The following is a 22,933-nucleotide window of genomic DNA, read 5'->3' as shown; positions in this document are numbered from 1 at the left end:
AATCCTTAAGGGCACCCAATGTTTGCTGAATTGTCACATCTAAATGCAGGTGCTACTCTTTTCCAAGGTTGCAGAGATTATTTGGTATCAGTCTTAGGACCACTTAGGGGCTCTACAGAAGATGCAAACTAGAGTGGCTGGCACTTTAAATTCTGAGGCCTATATATATATATATATATAAATATATATATATGGAAGCCTATACAAGTTTCGGCTCAGTTGAAGTTTTCTCAAAAAATTGCAGCTTATGACAGGATTCAACAGAACTTCAACAACTTCCAGGGGGTGAAAAAGCTTTGGTTATTTTTAAACTAAAACTTAACAACTCAATAAACTTTTTTTGGTAAACTTAAAATAAAATCCCCCCACCATTTTTAAGAATGTCTCCAACTTTTAACAAGACCATTAACTTTAGAGTTAATTTAAGTTTATTTGAAAGAGAAAACTATTTTATTGTCCACCCAAAAAAAATGACAATTCATCACATTTACTTTGATTAAAAAAGGACTAAACTTTATTGACAAACTGCTGTAGACATTTTGACATAAGTTTAAGCTACCTATTTAGGCAGACTTACACATGTAGCATTTAATCTTCCAAGAACAAAATGGGAGGACGGTACAAATCCAATTAGGACTTTAACTTATGTACAAAGTGGATTTTGATTCCTTTCTCATTTAGCTGCAGTGTCCCTTTTTATATCATGCTAGTGTTGAGACATACTTGACTAGCTAACTTGGGAACAGTTTGATATTGACAATCGTCAACTTAAGAGTATCAGTTTTTGGCCCCAGTGTCCAAGTGAGCTTTTTCATGGAGTGCAGAATCTCAGATGGACAAAATACTTCGTCTTTTTAAATACTGAAAAATTTAATTATTACTACTAGTACTGAAAAATTTTGTTTCTGGATAAAAGCTTTACATCAGATTCAATTCAAGTGACTAGCCCTTCTCCCCCAATTAATCTCTTCAAAACCTACTCCCTGCTAAGTATCTCTCAACACTGTATGTCTGGGGCTAGATTTCAAAACCCACATAATGAAAAAGTCAGTTTTACAAACCTAATTTTGTTGTTGCTTTTTTAAATCAATTAACGTTAAAAATTGCATCAACTATTTAATTCATAAGGATCTTTCATATTAAAATTTAACCTTAAGGTTCAACCGCCATGTGCTTTTAAAGGAATCATTTTTAGAAACATCTGAGCTCACTTTTACATGGTGGCACCTACTGCCGTTAACGTTTGTGATTTTAAATCTTAAACAGCCCTGAATTTTGAAATGTAGCCTAGTTTGGGATTCTGCAACTACAACTTTACGGGATGCCTCAAATCAAAACTAAGAGAAAGTTAACAAGCCTTAACTTCAGAACCTTTAAGCAAGCAATGTCACTTTTGAAACTAACAGGTTTGTGTGTTTTTTTTTACTCAACTTTTGTTTTATTATAAAAGGTACATTTCTGTTTATATTTAAACAACAAAGAAAAAAAGCATCTACACACTTAAAAAATTAATTCGATAGTCCTAAATCTATTTTAACTCATTTTAAAATACTACATACAGAAGCCAGAATGCAGAGTTAAGAATGGAGTAAGGTGGGGAGAAGAAGGGGACCACGAAGAAAAACACTTAGACAATTACTTGTCTGTTGTGGGTAAAGCAACAGGAATCCTGGGAGATACAAGAAATCAGTAACAACTTTGCTCATAACTGATATTTTCCCCTCATGTTTGATTTTAATAACGTCCATATGGGTGCTCTCTGTATGCTCCCTTCACTGGCCTAGCTGGAGGGGCCTTCAGCGACGGCCTGGTCCCATTCCAGTCATCTTGCCCTGTGGGGAAAGCAAGAACAATTTATAAATCAAGTGCTAGTAGCATTTTAGAATGAGAAGGGAGAGGTCACCTAATAAAGATCACCAAAAACACTGCTTTACTTTCTTTTTTCTTTTTTTTTTTTTAAAAAGATTTATTTATTTATACAAGCACTGGGGTACAGTCAGAAGCATGGGAGGGTGAGAGGATTCACCAGAGCCAGAGCGGGGAACAGAACAGGCAGAAGGACCGAAGTACACTGCTGAGGGGAGCAGCGGGCAGCAGGAGAGGTCTGCGCACCATGTGGGACCCTCGCCTGGCGGCTGGGGATCGAACCGGCGCTGCAGAGGCTGCGGGCAGCTTCGCAATCCAGCGCTCAACCGCTGCACCACCGGGGAGGCCCAACACTGCTTTACTTTCAATGTCTTGCCACTTCCCTGGTAGTCCCTACTTTATACCCTATTTGGCTCCCCTGAGGAACTTAAGCAACTTCCCAACTGAAAGGTAGTTTTGAGTGAATGAACAGAAACAGCTCTGAAAAGGCCTGGCGTCTACTCCAGAATAGAGGTTCTCTGCAGGTAACAATCTATATCCAATCCCCCAAACCCAGAGAAACACACTGATTTCAGGGAAGAAATCAATCTCAGCAGGGTAGATCCCTTTCCTGTTCCCAAAGCAATTTGGTAAACAGTGTCAGGTAAGGTGACAACTTCTAGAAGTCTTTCAGACTAGAACCAGGCAGCTTCCTTTCCACGCAACAGCAAATGTGGAGAAGTACCTTCTGGTGCTCTGGGAGAAGAACGCGAGGGCTAAATCTCCTGAGGTCCTCTATTAGCAGAGCTGGCCCACTGCTCTGGTGGAGGGAAGTACAATCCCGTTGTTTACAGCACTGATTACTCGGAATTCATTATCTCCTTTCTCATGCCAATAAGCCAGAGAAAGCAGACATGATGAACATCCTCAAATCATTTGCCTTTGTGAAAGAAAAAGCCTGAGGGAGGTGATCACTTATTTCAAGAGTTGACCTCCTACAAAAATGGGTTGTGGTTTGTGGTTATAAATTTAATTCTTCCCACTCACCCCCACACTTTACTTAGGCCAGTTCATTTTTCAAGTATGTCTCCAGGTATCTGTAGTCACAAACATCTGCTTCCCATTACTACAGATCTAAAGCCTCTATATGGATCTAAAGTCACAAAGAACCCTATCTAAACCTGTTTATACTCCTTGTATAATAGATATGTCTATCACTTTCTAAGTGGCTTCTTCATACCAACAAACAGTTTATTTTTCTGTTTGTAAAGGAAGAAATCAAAACAGATAAATTGCAACACACCAGAAGCACAAAGAGAAGCCTACCTTTTCCAGTTGTCTTTTCCCCGGCAAAACAGAAATGCAATTTAGTTAAATGCATACATAGGTCCCATTACACTACCTCTCTAGTGGAGGGAAATACCCAGGGGCAATCACACTAAATCCTTCTAAATTGTGACATATGAATTGAATAGTCTGGTATTACTGACAGCAACTGTCCAGCACCATTTAGTTACAATGGTTAAAACTGTTTCCCTGGGCAAGAAGCTGATTGACTACTACATATTGTGCTGAGGAGTTGAAGTCATCTCTGTAGAAAGCCCTAAGAGGCTCCCCTTTATCCCCTTTAGGGATAAGGGAAGACAGTCAACTAGTATCTTAAGATGAATTGTCAACCTCTGAGCCCTTTGCCAAGGACTCTGGAATTCCCTCAAGAATGTAGAAAATACCTTACATTTAAAAGGCTGCTTTCTCTGCATCCACTGCCACATGGCACTCCCTCTGGGGCCCATTAAAACCAGGCTGTAATTGGCTCTTGAGGACATTCTTGAGTAACATGTTTTCAACCAAACCTTGGGGGAAGGCAATTTGGTCCTGTTGCCGTACCAGCCTCTGCAACCCTCTGGTGATCAAGAACTGAGTTGAGTTCTCTCCAACTCAGTAAGGAGCTTGGGGTCAGTACTGCCCCATGATGGGTTCCAGTTCCTCTAGTCTGATCTGAGGCTAATCAGCACTACTCTTGCCTCCCCTTACTCTGGCTATTTGCCATATAGCTCCCTTTTAGCTAGCTATTTCCTCTACACTGAGATTCTTTTTGGTGAGATCCAAACTCGGTTTTAAAAATGAAGGAGTCAGAAGTGTCAAATTGGGTAGGTGTAAATTGTTGTTACCTACCAATAAATATAGCCTAAGTGTTAGCAGCAAAGGTCCAGCAACATAACCTAGGATTAGCTATCTGCTGGCCAGAAGTAGAAAAAAATCAACATCAGCTTAAAAGTCTGCTGCTCCAATTTATGGGGCTGTTAAGCTGTCCTTTTTTATTTAAAATGTATTTATTTATGCATACAAGAGCTGGGGTACAAGCCAAAGATGTGGGGGTTGAGAGGATTCACCAGAGACAGAGTGAGGGGCAGAACAGGTGGACTGACTGAAATACACTGCTGAGGGTAGAAGTGTGCAAGACAAGAGAGATCTGCTGTGCCATGTGGGTTACCTCTCTGGCCAGGGATCAAACTTGTGCTGCAGTGGCTGCTGATAGCTTGATAGCACTGAGACTAACCCCTTGCGTCACCAGGGAGGCTCCCAGAGCCCGTGTCTTAAGACACCTACTTAGCTTTCCAAGAGTAGTACAACTTTAAATCACTTTAGTGGTTCCTCTTTTTACTGTATACCAAATATTTTAAATGAGAGTAGTACTCTTATTGTTACATCTGCCAATATCTTCTTGGTCTTCTATAGGTGTCTCCTTAAGTGTGTGACTGACTCCCAGTAACCCAGTCACCAGCATCCTCCCAGGCACTTACTTGTACATTCTGTCTCACCACAGAAATAAAGACATACCATAAGCTTCGTAAGAATCTTGAACCTCCCCATGTCCATAGTCATAATATTCTGAGTCCCTGAAAGTCAAAGACAGAGTAAGAATGATAACTATGTTTAAGTTTCTCCTCTCTCCAAAATACTCCAATATTTTAGTCATTTAACTATGTATAATATAGGGAAAAATGCTCATTCTGCTCCATCTCCAAACCACAAAATATTTTTAAAACATGTATGCACAAAGTACTTATAAAAAGGATAACTATAGCAAAGAAAAAATGGATATCACACAATTTTAGAGCACAATCCAAAACTGACCATCTTAACCAGATTGTACATACACATGCAGTCAACAGTTCATTGAAAGAGAATAAGCAGATATGAAAAGAACTGTCCGATCCCTACTGTAGGATTATGAGACACTTCTAAAATCAATTAGACACAAAACACCCAAAAAATGTTTCTTAAGAAGCTAAGTTATGGTAGTGAGATTCTAGTTTCCTTTTATACAACTTTAATGTAGCTGTGTTATTTAAAAAAAAATTAATCAAAATAATTTAAATGTATTTCCCCCTTTGTTTCCATGTAGCCACAGGTCAGGAACTTTTCATCTGCTATTCCCAAATCCTGCACTACAATTTAAGATTCACAGGTTATCCAAATTTGCATATCCAAGCACATACTTTACAGGTGTCAAAAGTAAAGGAAATATCCTCCAAAGTAAGGCACTGCTCCTTTAATCTGTGCTGTCTAAACCAATCAGCTCCTCCAACTCCCTCCACCGGTCTCTAGGACAAAAAAAACCAACACTTCCACTGCCTGACTCACCCTTGACTCTGGCTGTAATAGCCTTCGTAGCCTTCATAACTCTGTTCTGCGTAAGTATCATCATATCCCTAGAAAAATAAAGTAAAACAATGTCAGAATCACAGAATATGGAAGGTAATTAAAGCCCATGGTAGTATGGTAGGTTTCTGGATTAACAGAACACGGAAGTTCCCTCTGAAATGTTGCCACCCAGTGTGGAATAAGGTCTAAGACAAATTTTTATTTTAAGTGAAACAACCAACCAACCAACCATACATTTAAAAAAATACCAAAACCTTCAAATGTGGGCAGGAAATAAGGTTTAAAGATGAACTTTGGTATTATCAGCAGTAACTGTAGTGGGAGATTCCTTAATAAAATTCTGTACATCAAGGAAAGCTTATTTCCTGTTTAATCTACATATATTTACTGCAAGAAAAAGGCAGATTCCAGATCTTACAGGCAGACCCTGCCACCCATATTAAAAACCAAGTCACTCTCATTCAAATTCCTTTGGTAACATTCTAGGTATTAAGAAATGGCATATTGTTCAAACTTCTTACATATTCTTCGTATGTTTCAGGTGCAGGGGGTGGAGGCAAAGGTATTCTCTGGATGCCTGCTGTCCGGGCTCTTGGCGTTGGCGCACCCCTCACAGCAGGTGGGGGTGGCACTCCTCGAGTCACAGTGGCACCTCTGGTGATGGCTCCTCTCACTGGAGTACCACGCACTAAAGCCCCCCGAGGTGGTCCAACACCACGCCCCCTGTGTAAATAAAGTTTATTTAAAATGAAACTCTTTACAAACAGGCTACATTCATGATCATATTTACTTGCAAATTCTGGAGGTAGATAATTTCATGATGTGTTCAGTGGACTATTATTAAAGCACAGAGGCACATGGGGGAGAGTAAAGGATCCTTACTGGATGACTCTCTAGGTTCCAAGGTGGACCTATAAATGTCTCTCTCATCAGTAAAGTGCCTTGGAGGGTCTTAACATTCTATAAAGGTTGGTCAGAAAAGGTAAAATTCTAAAATCAGAGACCATTTAAAAATGCTAGAAATGGGGCCTCCCTGGTGGTGCAAGGGGTTAATTAAGCACAGCACTATGAACTATCCACAGCCTCTGCAGCATGAGTTCGATCCCCGGCCAGGGAGGTACCCACATGGCGCAGCCGACCTCTCCTATCTCGCCCGCTGTTCCCCTCAGCAATATATTTCAGTCAGTCTGCCTGTTCTGCTCCCCACTCTGGTGAATCCTCTCACCACCCTGCATCCAGTTCTTGTATGCATAAATAAATGAATCTTTAAAAAAAATGCTAAAAGTGTACAAAATTAAAAGATCAAAAGTTTCACGGGGACCACAGTACTGACTATAGCCAAAGTGCCCAATTCTACTCTTGATGCAACATACAAATCCTGAAAATCTGTCTAAGCTGGAAATAAGAGCACCATTGGGAGAGAAGAGGTGGCACTACCAGTCAAATTATATCTCATTTCTGGCAGTCTCCATTATATTTACCTAGGAACAGGTGGAGGAGGAGGCGCAGCTCCCCGGCCTCTCACTGGCACCCCACGTCCACGAGAGGGCTCTGGTACTCCATTCAAGTAGGACAGCTCTAGAAACTGCTCCTGGCAGATATCATCCATCATATCCTGTGAAGGAAAAGTAATGAGGAGTACTGTACAACATCTCCATTTTCAGCTAAGAAGTTATCTAGCCCACATAAGCCTTGGCTGCTAAGGAACATTTTGAAAACCCAGATGAAGTGTTGGGTCAGTCATTCTCTGAAGTCAAATGGCATCCTACCTGTCACATATCTGAGGAAAATCTTGATGGCAGACCCCTCATTATTCAGATGAAGTTCTTTATATGATGTGGTCCTTGCCTAGTTCTCCAGATCACTTCTATCCTCTCTCCAAGTATAACCTCATTTTAAGCCATGCCAAACAACTCGTAGTTCAGAACCTGGCACAGTCTTATACATCCACTCCTGCAAACATCAACAGTTTCCTCTCCCTAGAGTAATAAAAGCCACTACCATTAAGCTTCTTGTGCTGGGCACTAAGTAAAGATTTATACAGATTTTTCATTTTAATCTTCAAAATAACCCTGAAATAAGTAGGCAGATCTTCCCCTTTTACAGCTGGAAAAACAGTTTCACGAAGTATAAAGAAACCAGCCTAAGGACATAAACCTCGTGTCAGATTCTAGACGGAAATTCGGAATTACCGTTTCCAAAATTTAGGCTTTGACTCATTAGACTATTACTGCCTTTTTTTGTCCACTCTTACAAGACTTAAATGTAAAATATCACTTCTTTTGAAAAACTTTCTCTGATGTCAACCCCACTCCTTACTCTTTTCCCACAGCACCATGTAATTTTCTCTACCCAAGCACTTACCACATCATTTTAGAATCGTTTCTCTGTCTTTCTCACTGCAGGGTGGGCTTTTCAGGAGCCATTTTTGTAACCTCAGACTCAAGTATAATATTAGGCACCTACCAGATACTTAACAAATGTTTGGGATGAACAAAGAACCTGAGGCTCAGAAAACTGAAATAACAACTTGTCCAAGATGATGCAGATAAAGTTCCCAGTCCAGTGTTCTTCCTACCGTACCAGGAAGTCTCCTTGGTACAGTTAATGGTTCTAAGGGGAAAATGGAGGGCTCTGGTCACGGATGCATAAATAGGCTCACTTTTTTTTTCTTCACAAGAGGGAAGAATTGAGTCAAATGCCATTTGCAAATCTTTTCACGTATTTCCTGATGAGAGCCATTTAATTTTTATATATTCTAGGTGGATAAAGCTTCAAGAATAGAAGATTCTAGTCTCCTACCTTACATATTACTGCTGCTTAAGACTCACAATGAAGAATCAAGTGATCAGTGATAGCCCATTTACTCAGATGCTTCCAACTACCACATTAACACTGAGGAAACCAAATGTCCTTGGCAAGCCTCTTTTTTGAGGATCCACTTACATAGAAGTCTTGTAAACCTATCTCTTTTGAAACAAATGCTGAAACTAATGGATAAAGATGGGGATTCCCCTGGAATTCTTCATAACTCAGGATGCTTTAATACCTCAAAAATAGTGAAAATAATTACCCCAAGGGAAGATTTACCAGCTCTGAGTTTTTCTCTAGTATACTGATAGTTTAAGTTGGCTGTTTCATATTGAACATTCCAATGAAGATGATGTACTTGGAAGCAAAGTGGCTGCTGAGACATCTGAGACAGCGTTGGAATCCTTGGAGCTCAACATTATAGGCACATACTGCTTAAACATTTTTGCTTTACCAATTCTCACATCCTCTGACATCACATTTAATTCCAACTTCCTCATTTTACATGCACAAGAAAACCAAGAACTCTATCTCACCTCCTAATTATAGCAATGAAAATGTGATTGCCTACTCAATTCTAGTTGGATAGTATTTCAAATGCTTCCTGAGGTTCCAGACTCATCAATTGTGATGAAATATTCAACAGTAATATGTTAACTGTAACGATCAATAGGCCTTGCTAAAAGATAAAAAGTACAGCCATTTTCTACTTATTCAAAGACTGGACCCTCTGATCAGGTGGTAATAAGCAAGACAGGAAACCCAATCTATCCCAACTTCCTGCATTTCAATTACTTTCTGAAAAAAAGTTACACAATGTTTAATATCGTCAAAAGTCAAGCTTGTTAACAATCATGCCTCTTTCAAATCAAATTCTACTTGAATAAATTCCTTCAGGAGAGAAAGCCCTGAATCACCCCGGCCAGAATTTAACTCATTAACATGGGATGCTATAAGTTTTCTGCCATTATCTTCTAGTTTCTAGAGTTTACAACACAAATCCCTTAAGTGCAGTGGGTTTATGACCATCTTAGTCTATTTCTATCATAATGTTCTAGGTTCTACATCAAAATACTTTGGCTTAGTAAAGATTTTGTTAAATTGTTATTAACCACCTATTAAAATTACAAATACATCATGGATACAAGACACTGGTATACAACTAAAACCACATTAGACAAGGAGTAGAGTGGCCTTGGGGTACTGTGCTTTGAGAATTAGGCACAAGTAATAGACCACCTCAGAAACACTAACATAAATGAAGAATTTGGTACATAGTTTTCCAGTTACGCAGAGACCCTGGCTGGGAACCCCTGCCTTAATAACACCACAAAAGCCCAGTTCTCTCTTGTTCAAAAGATAGAACACAGATTTCCTTACTGGAACTAGAAACTTCTTGACTTCCTCCATAGCGTGGGCCATAAGAGCGTAAGCCTCACATGGGGGTCCAAAGACTTCAATGAAGACATGCAGATCCATATTCAAATGAGCATATTTGGGGTCTCCACCTTTACGCAGTTCTTCCTCCTGCAGAAAAAGGCAGAAAAACATCACATCATAAGGAGTAGGGAGAAAATGACACCTTTATCACTAGATCAAAGTGACAGTAAGAAATAATCCCAACAACTAAGAGAAACAGTCAAGTGTAAGAAAAAAGTAAAACAAATTCTAGAGAACAGTAATTTACACAACCTGCTAAATCTGTGATTGGTCTCCTGCTAAAAGTAACTACTGCCTTGAATTCACTGATATATTCATGGGTATTCATGTTAAAATGCATAGAAAAGGCAAATTTAATTCCAGCCTTCATTCAGATAACAGATGTTTGCCAAGCATACATTCATTCATTTACTGCCAAGTATTTGCTTTTAAATCCCAGGTAGAGATGTTAATCACTAGCTCTTATCTGCTTAGTTTGGGGAATTCCATGGGAAGAAAGAAGTCAGGCTAGAAAGGAGAAAACCTCATTAGTCAGAATAACATACTTTAGCACTAACTGTAGTCACCTAGTAAGAAATGAATAGACTAGAGAAGAAGGTCTGGGAAAACGACGTTTGTCAAAGAAGCCCAAAAATGCTTGAATAGCTTCATGTCAAGGGTTGCTATTTTCCTGCAGTGAGAGAAGGGGACTAGGGGAGAAAAGGATGTGTATTTATCATGATTTTATCTCTGCAGTTACATTAACATCACCTTCACCACATCTGTCAGTGAAAGGGTCACTAAGGTCCACTTCACATTCAAATAAAGGGATTCAGACTACATTATTTGAATGGAAGAGTGCTAATGAACTTACATTGACAGGTACATAATAAATGTCAACTTTTATTATTTAAAAAAATAAAAATAAAAAGGAGACCTGGACCTCTCTGGTGGCCCTGGGGTTAAGTCTCAGTGCTACCACTGTGAAGGCCCACCACAATGTCTTAAGTTCAATCCCCAGCCAGGGGGCTACCTACATGGCACAGCAGACCTCTCCTGTCTCGCCTGCTGCTCCCCTCAGCAGTGTATTTCAGTCAATTTGCCTGTTCTGTTCCCCACTCTATCTCTGGTGAATCCTCTCACCCCCACACCTCTGGCTGCACCCCAGTTCTCCTACGCAAAATAAATTCTTCAAAACAAAACAAAACCAGGAGGCCTGAAAGCTTAAGTTTTTAGGATATAGCAGATATGTCTCATCTAAAATGCTGACCCAGGCCTCCCTGGTGGCGCAAGGGGTTAAGACGCAATCTATGAGGCAAAATAAATCTTTAAAAAAAAAAAAAAAAAAAAAGTAAAATAAAATGCTGGCCCTAGAAGAGTTCTTGGCACTTACTGTACAAAGCATATGGGGTTATGGCATGAAGAAAGTAAGCATTAGGTTCTGTTGTTATAGTTCTTTGAGCATACTTTCTTTTAGCAGGCCCCCACAATCCAGCTGTCTATAAAATAAACTAGTCACTAATCCACAGACTCGCATGCACTTACCACACTACTAATCTTATTTCCCCACATTATTTAGAAAGGGAATGCACTGCTCACATTTTAGTATTTTTTTAAATAGACAAGAATTAAATATTTTTTTAAAAAATATTTATTTATTTATGCATACAAAACTGGGGTACAGGCCAGAGTTGTGGGGGGTGAGAGGATTCACTAGAGACAGAGCGGGGAGCAGAACAGGCAGGCTGACTGAAATACAGTGTTGAGGGGAGCAGCGTGCTAGGCAGGAGAGGTCTGCTGAGCCATGTGGGTTGCTCCCTGGCTGCAGGGATTGAACCCGTGCTGCAGATAGCTTCATAGTGCTGTGCTTTTACACCTTGCACCACCAGGGAAGCCCACATTTTAGTGTTTTTTACATTGGGTAGGTTTTAGTACCTCCAGTTCCCTTTCCAAGTTTTCATAAATAAGCTTACTAATGCCAAAATTGCTACAATTGTTTCCATTATGCACTCAAAAGCCAGAAAAAAAATAATCAGACAAGCAGACCCAGGGTTGCCAAGCAAGTAAATTAACTGGCTCTACATCTCTTATGTCTATAAGAGTTTAAAGGAGTCACATTCTGTAAATATTCAACTATTACCTTCCATAAGGTATTATATTGAACCCTATGTTAATGGAAGGCATTGTTTTCTTGTTTCACTGATTTTGAACTTACCTTGGCTTTGTCTCTCATTGAGCCCTTTCCCAAGACAGAGATCTTGGCACCAGTCTCCTCTTGCAGTCTTTTGATTGTATTTCCTTGTGGCCCAAGGATCTTTCCCACAAAATTGAACTGCAGAAATGAAAAACAGATATCTAAATACACATGTTCCGTGTTAATGATCTCATTTGATCTTTAACAACCAAATAAAATAGGTAGAAGATTATCATTCCTATTTTACTGAAAAATGGTTTGAGGCTGTACCAATAAAATGATTAGCCTAAGATTATGCAATGAGAAAGTGACAGTTCTAAATAAGAAAGCTGAGCCTTGAATTTGGTTTCCTGATGTAGTCTAGTGCTCTTTCGTTATCATCACATGGCAACCCTAAGTACCTTGCCAAAACATTTTTATGGCAGTGACCTCAGAATGGCACCCTTTGGTGTACTAATTTGCTAAACTATATATAACTGATTGTTTTCCAGAAAAAAAAAAGGGGAAAAAAAGAGAAAAGATGGAGAAGAACAAGAAAGCACTTACTTAAAAGTAAAAATTTGAGTAGGAAATAAAATTAACTGCATTCAGTTAAGGATTTGTGTTAGAGTTCCTTTTTTCAGAATGCAGGTTTAATATTTTGACAGAGACCAACCCTTCAGGGTTCAACTTTTGCTTTCAACTTGGAGTCTGAACAATGTACATTTGAAAGAAACTCTTTTTTGGTAACAAAAAGATGAGCTTAATTTCCTTCCTGGCTGGCTACAGCTATACTAGTAGTTATAAACTTGTATGTTTCAGGTATTAAAAACAGTACTGTAGGTATGGAAGAGAAGTTTCACAGGCTTGAGTTTCTGACGCATCACAATCTCCACAAGTCTACAAAATGGCCCATGGCTCTCATATCCACAAAGATGACTCAAAGAAGTGAGGTACTTTATGCTTACCTTGGGATACTGTTTGACAGGTATCAGTACCCGCTCCTTCAGTTTCATGTTCTTGTGAGAAAATAAATCCAAGTAATTCTCTTCATCATCCTTTTTTGAGTCCCCTTTCTGAATCTTCTCAATTTCTGATTAGGACAAAACAGAATTTATTTCATTCTGGTAAATTTCCACGTCTGCTTACAGAAATAACATGGAGTACTGTATCATGAGACCAAACATGGAATGTGCTTACTTCAAACACAGATGGGTGAAAACACCAAAGTTATATGAAGTTGACTAGGAAGCTAAAAGCCTACTTCCAGTAAGAGCAGTTGTATCTCCCACCGCCACCTGAAGCCCATACATCAGATACATCCAAGTATTTTCTTAAAATATTTAATAAAACTAATGGGGTGAAATGGGGGGAGGGTGTAAAAGAACCAAGAAAACAAAATTCTGCATCAAGAAAAAGTAAAAAACCTAATTGTGATAAAGAGACAAAAGTCAATCATTTAAATATACCATGGAGTTTCATTAAAGTTCCGTGACAGTAGTGTTTTGGATATTAGTAGTCCTTAAGAGTGTGAAAGATTTGACACCTGACTCTTACTCTGCCACTCATTAGTTGTGTGAACTTTGAACAGTTATTTAATTGCTCTGAATTCTGGTTTCCTCATTTGTAAAATGGAGGCATTATCTATCTCATGAGGTTGTTATAAAGACTGATTAATATATGTACATGCTAATTAAAGCCCATTTTTAAAGAAAGGCTTACTACACAGGTAACATTATCTAGTCCTAAAGGAGAAAATGTACTGAGGTACTTTCAATGTCCAAGTTATGAGAGTTTCATCACATAAAACCCAAGATTTCCTATTAAAGAACTTCATTTCTTCCTTATTTCATTCAGTGATTGCAAATATGTGAGTGATTCCAGCGGAGAGGCAGGTGAAGACAGATACAGGTAAGATCATTTATCCACTATGGGAGACTTATTCAGGGTAAGACACCTATCCTGTAAAGCTTAAGATATACAAAGAGCAAGCAGATATGGTCGCCATGTTCACTATGCTTAAATTACAATTGAGAATTGAATCATAAAATTCATTTAGCCGAAAAAGCAAAAGACTAATAGATTCAGTTCTGTGTTGGACTAGCAAAAAAAAAAAAAAAGACTAATAGGCAACTTGAGTCTTTAAGAAGGGCCAAAATTCATGTTTGGAAGAGGAAGAACTAAACATATTCAATGACTACTGTGTATTAAATACTGTACAATTATTACCTTATTTATCCTAAAATATAACTTGGTGGAGTAGATTGTACTATTCCCCTTTTACAACTGAATCGCAGAGAAATGAAATCTGTCAAACGCTGTTACAGTAGGGCCTCCCCTAGTGGCGCAGTGGTTGAGCACTGGGCTGCCCGCAGCCTCTGCAGCGACCCTGGCCACCAGCAAGGGTCCCACGGGGAGGGGAAAAAAAAAAAAAAAAAAAGCTGTTACAGTATCAGAATAAAGATTAAAACTTTATCTTCAAACTTCATGCTTTTATTATTGCCTTTCAATGAAGGGTTTGTGTTGGGGGGGCACTTTATGTAAGCAAAAAAGTGTTATTTTGTAAAATTTGGGGAAGTATAGCCTATACCCCCCCCCTACTGTCATGTGGTTAAAGGCAATGGAAGGGCTCTGCAGTGCCTCACACATTCAGTTGCCTGATCTTTTCTTTTTCAACTGTTTCTTTTCTTTACCTTACTGCTCTTGGAGAGCTAGGAGCAGAATGCAAGGGGGGAAAAAAAGAAATCAAGAAGCTCCCCAAAAATAGCTTACCATGAGGCAAAAGTACTTTCTAGACAAACTTTTTGGAAAGGATTCATTTAAATGATCTTCAAGTGGCTCTCTGGAGACCTTGGGTGTCTCAGGAGTCAAAGAAAGAAAAGCTAACATGTAAACAACACAGAGAGGTGACCAATTTGTTTCCTAGCTAGACACTTATAATAGTCATCTCTTCTCCAGTGCCTTCTATGTGCTAGGAATTTCGTATTTACTGTTTGATTTTTGTCCTGATAGCCAGGATTATTTCCATTTAACAGGTAAAGAAATAAGAGTTCAGTAAAATCATGTAACTTATCAAAGACCACAAAACCAATTGCTGACAGCAAGTATTTAAATTCAGGTTACTCCTAGGAGCAAATTCAACAAATCTGGTGACATTTCTTTTAACACTATCTTTTACCTTAACTTAATCTTTCCTTTTTTAGTAAGTGCTTATCAGACTGTAAGCTCCAAAGGATGAGGACTGTTTCTTAAATGTATGTATCAGAGGAAAGAACATGAATTTTGAAGTTAGAAAGAACTGGATTTGATTTTCAGCTCTGCTACATGCTTATTTAGTGTGTGACCTTGAACAAGTCATTAACTCGTAGTCTTCCCTTCTCACCTTGAAAAAAAGAGTTAATGAACACAAAATTGCTTTTACTGGAAAAGTTTGAGAAAATTGTACACAAATTTATCAACTGGACTGGCTTAACTAAAAAACAGATTGCCATGTACATTCCATTAACTGAACACTTGATAAAGGCTGCATAACAAAAAAACTGGTCAAGATTTTCTGACTCAGGTATCTCTAGGAGGGAGATTCAGGCCTTCATCTACACTCTCAATGTACTTGGATCATACCTCCAACTATAGCACTATTCCTCCTGTTAATGATTTCTGGACCCCTTGATCCTTAAACTGAGCATACACCGATTCTTAGTATAATGTGTAATATACAATGGGCATCTATAAACATTTACTGAATGAAAAAAATGCACCAGCAATACCTTCAACTTCTCTTAACAATTCATGATTTTATCATTCTCAAGCTTATAATACTTTGCCCTATATCTTTTCTGTTGGTACCAACGTTTAGAACAGTAAGTTTTAAGTTTACTATTATTGTACAAAAAAAAAAAAGCCATCATATTATTTGTTTTGAGAGCACAGAGCAATAGGTTTTTTTTTTCTTTATTTTTAAAGATACAAGAGCTGGGGTGCCGGCCAGAGGTGTGGAGGCTGAGAGGACTCACCAGAGACAGAGTGGGGAACAGAACAGGCAGACTGACTGAAATACACTGTTGAGGGGAGCAGTGAGTGAGACAGGAGAGCTCTGCTGAGCCATGTGGGTCACCTCCCTGGCTGGGGATCAACTTGTGCTGCAGTGGCTGCAGACAGCTTCATAGTGCTGAGATTTAACCCCTTGTGCCACCAGGGAGCCCCACAGAGCAACAGGTTTTTAAAGGTGTTTGTGTCATGAAACTCTTGAGAATCTCATGAAAGCTACAGAGTGGTCCTTCCAACACAGTATTTCAGATACAATGTTGACTAAGGGTGGATACTGGTTAAAAAATATACTCCAAAGCCTGAGTTAAAAGATCTTAAAGGGGATCAATTCTCACATTCCAAGACAGAGGAAAGCCCTATTATGAGATATTGACTAACAGTTCTGGGCTTTTTATTTTTTTTCTTTAAAAAAAAAACAAACAGCCTTTATTTTCTCCTGTCTATAATATACTATTTTTAAATTCTAACAGTTCTACATGTATTCATCTGTTTGGGTCCATATAATTTAATTACATTCAGGAGACCAGCACCACTGTAAAGGTACAGAACACTTCTATCATTAGGATCCCTTAAGCTATCCTTTCATAGTCAGTCACTTTCCTTTATCTGTTACCACTGACAAGCACTAAGCTGTTCTCCGTCTCTATTATTGTCTTTTTAAGACTATTAAATTAATGGAATTATATAGTATGTATTCTTAAGACTGGCTTTTTTCACTTAACATAATTTGCTTGAGATCCCTACAAAGTTGTTGCATTTATTAGCAGTTCATTTCTCTTTAATGATACATACTTTTTCATGGTATGGATGTGCCAGTTTATTCACCACTGAAGACACATAATTTGTTTCCAGTGTTTAGTTTTTATGAATAAAACCTCTACAAACATGTGTATATAAGTTTCCTCTGAGTCCAAGTTTAAATTTCTCTGGGACAAATGCCCAAGAGTACAATTGTTGAGTCGTATGGAAAACAAGTTTTTTTTAAAAATGGCTTTACATATATTTATCCTAACAATCTGTTTTTATTATGTTCTATAAAAATATTAAACTGTAGGGAGGGGGAAAAATATTAAACTGCATATAGCATTATGTGACTTACTTTTACACATAATATTAGATTTCCAAGAGTTCTCCATATTACATATAGCTGTAGTTTTTATTTGTAGTATAAATATTTCATTTTGTAAATCTCATGCTATCCAATTAATGGTGAAACAAGCCACATTGCTTTATAAAAAAAGTGCACCATTTTATGAATGAGGCATTCATGTGCAAGTTTCTTTGGGCATATTCCTAGGAATGGTGCTGATGAATTTTAAGGAATTTGAGTATTAAGCTTTCAGATGAAATGCCAAACTGTTATTCAAAGTGGTACTAATTCATACTTCCAGCAGCAATGTTTATGATTTCCTCTCAAGTTGTAAGTCTAGTTTGACTTAATTTTGTCAATATTGCATGTTTTCATTACTTTTTTGTCTCTAAAACTTTTTTCTCATTTATTTTCATTTATTCTTTTTTTTTTTTTGCTTTTAGTTAAACAATGATTTTATTGCTTGAATACACAAATTTATATGTGCTGCCAAAGTGAGCACTATTTTCATTTATTCTTTTAGTTACTTTATATTCACTGTGTTGAGAAAGCAAATTCAGTTATAATTAGTTTGGAAATGTATAAAGGTGTTAAATGTTCTGTCACCTTAATTCTACTAGCTCCTCCGACTTATCCACATCTCCCCCCTGCATATCTGTCTTTTTATTTAAGCCTTCTTTTACTGCCTTCAGTAAAATTCTGAGGTGACAATACGTAATGAAGATATTCCTCATCTATAATTTTGAGATAAAAATGCTTCCTGCCTCAGAATGGCCAGGAAGATGGAATTAATGAGGACCATACCTCACAGTAACATTACATATAAAGGTCAAACATTATTGTCATCATTTGTTATGATTATTCAGATACACCGAGATGATTTTTACTGCTTAGCCCATGGCATTTGATACGATTCTAAAACCAAGATTAAGTCTTTTCTAAAGCTAATCTTTGTATATTAGAAACATACTGATTTGTACATCTTCATCTTGTCATCAGTTCTATCACTGACCACTCTTCTAGGTAAATAACCATGATATTGTTGCAAATAGTGATAGCATTTGCGTCTTTCCTCACATTTATACTTAACTATTTTGAGGGTAGTTCCAGCACTCTCCATTTCTCCCTCAGTGTGGAAGGATGTCTGTCACCTTTGAGAATAACTACCATGACTTCTATGCAAGGATTTCTGGCGGGGGGGGGGGGGGTGTCTGTGATTTTATATTGTTGGAGCATTCACTGTATGCCGGGCGGGGGGGGGGGCGGGGGGGGGGTCATCGCTTTCTATAATTATGCTGTGGCTGGGGCCTCCCTGGTGGCGCAAGGGGTTAAGCAACGCACTATGAAGCAATCCACAGCCTCTGCAGCAGGAGTTCAATTCCCGGCCTGCCAGGGAGCAACCCAAAGGGCACAGCAGACCTCTCCTGTCTCGCCTGCTGCTTCCCTCAGCAGTGCATTTCAGTCAGTCTGCCTGTTCTGTTCCCCACTCTGTCTCTAGTGAATCCTCTCACCCCCACCCCCACATCTCTGGCCTGTACCCCAGCTCTTGTATTTTTTTTTTTTTTTTTTTGCTGTGGCTGACCCAAGAAACAAAACATAAGCAGATTTTTACAGAAAGGGTGATTCTGGGCCTTCCGGCTAGCAAGCCGGTTACTGCAACATGAGTTCGATCCCTGGCCAGGGAGCTAACCCACATGGCACAGCAGACCTCTCCTGTCTCGCCAACTGCTCCCCTCAGCAGTATATTTCAGTAGATCCACCTGTTCTGCTCCCTACTCTGTCTCTGGTGAATCCTCTCACTCCCTGCACCTCTGGCCTACAGCCCAGTTCTTGTATACATAAATAAAAGTAAGTAAATCTTTAAAAAAAATTATGATTCCCTGAAAGATTCTGAGGAGATAAGGCTGGTGTCTTTCAGATTGCAAAGTGAACTTGAAACAGAGAATTTCTTTGGCTTGACTTCCATGGAAACTGTCACTGACCTGTGTTCCTTCTACGGATCATGTAGATTTGAGTTAAGGAATAGTTTATCCTAATAAACAAACAGCTAAATACTGTGGACAGAAAAAAATTTACTATTTTGAAGTTTCAATGGACTTTGTGTGTAAAAAAATTCTCCACTGAGTACTTCTGGAAGGATTTCTGAGTATTCTTTCAAGATCTCATAATTGTTGATCTATTCAAAATAGTTACTATTCCTGACTCATTTATGACTTCCTAACTGTAAAAAAGATAAAAAGCATTTTATGTTTATAACAAATATTTAACAGAGCTAGTTATTTTGTCTCAGAAAAAGCATGCATACACTGAATCCTTGCAGGTCTGCAAATGCATTTAATCATCATATTTGAATCTCACTTTGGCATCATACAGAAGTCTATATTCAAAATTTAAATCCCTAGTAATTGTGTTAATAGCTGTACATTATGCAACGAAGAATTCATTCATCCTAAGTTTAGAAGAGACATTCTGTGTGACACTGTCAAGCATCAGGAGACAGTGGGGAGCACAGTAGACAAAAGATTCCTGCCCGGACGGAGCTGACACTGTAGCTGTGAAGGAGAATGAGAGGAGCAGTCAACACACACACAATATATGGTGCTTAAGATGCTAAGTGCAAAATAAAGCTGGCAAAGAGACAAGGCTAGATGAGATGTGTGGCTGGTAAAAGAAGCGTGTTCTAGGTCCCGCAAAAAGGGTAGGGGTGCCTGGAGGCATCACGTTCCCAAGTGGGTTTCCTTCTTATGTATCTTGGCCTTGTCACTATCACTGTCCTTCAGTAGCACTCTTATGCTTTCAAACAGGTTTTCTTTTAATATTTTGCCCAATTAGTACAAACTGTATTTTTGAAAAGTACAATTTTTACAGGTACTATAGTGGTGAGGTAGAGAGGGGGTGAGTCCAGACTTCCACTGAATTCAAATCCTAGTTATGCTGCTTACTATTGTAATTTTGTTACCTTAGACTAATTATTCAATCTCTGCGATTTAGTTTCCTCATTGCTAAAAGCCAGCAGAGCGACTTCTTTACGAAGCCCAAACATTTGGCTATAAGGCGCTCAAACCAGTGCCCTTCACATTGTTAGCTACATTCTTCTTACATGTATCCTCATCAGAACTTAAATACTGTCTTCTCACGTTACTTCCCCAGTCGACTTCATTATATTCCTTTTCTGGATCATTCAAAAATACCTCAAAAGCTTGGTCCAACATATATCAAGATTTATTCATGCTAAGAAATATCCCCAAACCACTCCCCCCCAGTCTGTTTTTGTTTCCTCGATGTGCAGCATTAGCTCAATTCCATTTTTCAAACTAAAACTTTAGATTGGTTTTATAAATAAAATGTGATATCAAAAAGGCCCAAGTTGAAAAAATTAAAGAGCGCGCTCTTGTAACAGAAAAAAATGATCTTTTCCTAAGGTGAACACCATAGTGAACACTAGATGCAGTCAGAAAAGCAAAAAATATCTTGCATTTTCTTATTCAGTACTGTGGATTTACAACTAGAAGAAAACTGTGGTGACAAATCAGCTAACGATTATAAGGTCAAATGAAACTGCGATAGTGCTTTTTATAGATCATTTAATCCTCCCAACTCACCATCCTACTTTACCTACATCTGAGGTTCAGAAAGGGTCAGAATTTCAAACCCAACTCAACATCTTCAAGTTCTAATGTTTATTTTATTCTCATGCATTTAATTTGAACTAATTAAGAATTGGGGAAATAAAAATTAGACTAGCAAGTCAACCTTTACCATTTACTTTGACATTCCTGAATCTGAATGTACTTGTTTTCAGACTCAAACACTGGTATCTGCTATGTGCAAGACAATATGAGAACTATAAAAAGCACTCCTTACCCTCAAAGGGTTTATCAGAAGAACACAAAGAACAATGCTCAATCAGAAGGTGTTACAGAACAGCCAAACACTGAGTTGAAAACCTTAGCAGTTTATCTAATGTTCTTATTCTTGACCCCCCACGTGCTCTGTTGATTGTGCTTAGAAGTAAAAACCTTTTCCCAATGCTGGGAGATAGAGAACAAAAGAAGGACATTATATTTTCAAAAGAATCTGTCAATCGTATCAACCTTTGTGAAGAATCCAACTACTCATTCAGCGTTGATAACTGAATTTTTATTTGCTTAATAAAATTTAGGTATCATTAAGGAAAAAGGCTTACTAAAGCAGCATTTTAATTAGAAGTAGGGGCAAAACAGATGACTTTAGAGAAATCAGAGCGACTAGGTGATGGGACAATGCGAGCGGTAAAGGAGCGCTGGTCTACAGAGAACAAAGACTACTTTCCCAGCAATTTCCTCACGGAAGCAAAAAAGAAAAAAAAAGCCAAAGAGACCAAGGCTTTCAGGTAGAAACATCGTGCAATGTCTCCCAATATCTGTTCATTTCGTGGGGGAAACGTAATGCAAACCACCCTTTATTTCCTGCTATCACTCCATTTCCCTGTCACCCTCACCCTGAATGATGGTGAACACGCGCTGTGAAATAAAGGGGCACAACTTGCCGACTCTGTAGCAATTATTTTATGGGCCGTAGCCGGAAATCTGATTTGGAAAAGCTCAAGCTCGGATTACTACAGGTTGCTCCCGCCTCGATCAACTCAAGCTCCAGTTACCGCCAGGGAGGACCGGGCCCCGCACGCGCGGCGCGCTGGACAGGGCAAGCCTCACCCCACCTCCCCCGGCCTCCCTCCTTCCCCGATCCCTCCCCGCTCAGGCGGTCTTCGCCTCCTACACCCTCGGTGGAGGCGCCTGCCTCCACCCGCCATCAAAAAAAGCTTTCTTTTCGGGGGAGTGTTCGTTTCTGGAAGAATCTGAGCGCTCAGCGGGGCAGCTAGCGGCGAGGGCGGGAGGGGAAGGGGAACGTGCCGGCGAGGGGGCGGGGGCCGGCGCTCCCCTGCAAGAGCTCAGCACTACGAGGTCGCCAAGTCGCATCTGGGCCTCCACTGCCGCCCAGAGAGTCTCCCTCGCGCGCCGGGCCGGGCCGGGCCGGGGATGCGGCGCCCAGGCTCCCGAAGAAAAGGATGCGCTGGGGAGGGGAGCGGGTGACGGCCCCGGTCCCTAGGGGGCGGGAAAACAGAGGAACAAAGCTGCGGCCACGCAGGCCCCCGGGGGCCGGGCGCGCCGGGGGACCCGGGGCCGGCTTACCTGCCGTCAGCAACTGCATGGCGTGCGTGAAGGACGGGTCGAGGGAATCCTTCTCGGCCATGAGCTCGGGCAGGTACTTGTTCTCCGGCTCCATCTTAACGGAGGCCGTGGCTGAGGGGGGCAGCAGCGGGGTCGGCGCCGGGCCGCCCACTGTCGCGTCGGGAACCGTGGCCGAGGGCGGCAGCAGCGGTGGCGGCTGCGTCGCGGGCGAGGCCCGGGCGCCCCCCCGGGGCCCTCCGCCGCCGCCCCGGGACCGGTGAGGCAGCGGCGGCTGCCGAGACGGCGCCTGACGCACTGAGGGGTGGGCGCCGGCGGGGTCCATGGTGCCGCTGCGGCCCGAGGACCGGCTCATGCGCGCGGCGGGGTCGTCCCGGCGCTGCATTAGGGAGGATGTGCGATCGGAGGATCGAGGAAGCGACGCGGCAGCGGCAAAGGCCCGAGCGGCGGTTGGCGGGGGCGGGAGAGACGGAGCGACGGCGACCGAAGCCGACCCAAGCGACCCAGCGAAAGAGAGCACCGGAAATGAGACGGCGCGCGTGCGCAGCCAGCCACCGGCACCGCCCTTGGGTCTCTCCGCGGAGAACAAAGTCCCCACTCAGGCCACCGCGCCTGCGCACATTCGCCGCCGTACTCGACTTTTCCCTCCGAGCCCGCCAGGCCAGAGCTTAGTGCGCGTGCGCAGGTGGCCGCGGGCTTCGTACGTTTTCT

At 40.5% G+C, this 22,933-nt stretch overlaps 1 protein-coding gene across 2 annotated transcripts; it reads right to left on the bottom strand.

The window, feature by feature from the left end:
* Positions 1–1,734: 1,734 nt before the first annotated feature.
* KHDRBS1 (KH RNA binding domain containing, signal transduction associated 1) lies at positions 1,735–22,607 on the bottom strand (the record flags this gene model as incomplete). Of its 2 annotated transcripts, XM_084243433.1 has the most annotated exons (9): positions 1,735–1,832; positions 4,687–4,745; positions 5,494–5,561; positions 6,036–6,237; positions 6,996–7,129; positions 9,706–9,852; positions 11,960–12,076; positions 12,886–13,010; positions 22,226–22,607. In XM_084243433.1, 9 exons carry the CDS (start codon positions 22,605–22,607, stop codon positions 1,735–1,737), a joined length of 1,332 nt encoding a protein of 443 aa, XP_084099559.1. The 2 variants fall into 2 exon arrangements, with proteins under 2 accessions (XP_084099559.1, XP_084099560.1); XM_084243434.1 differs by lacking the exon at positions 11,960–12,076.
* Positions 22,608–22,933: the final 326 nt, after the last annotated feature.

This window comes from Talpa europaea, assembly GCF_964194135.1.
Source record: "Talpa europaea genome assembly, chromosome: 9".
Taxonomy (NCBI): Eukaryota; Metazoa; Chordata; class Mammalia; order Eulipotyphla; family Talpidae; genus Talpa; species Talpa europaea.
This window is presented reverse-complemented; position numbering and strand designations above follow the sequence as displayed.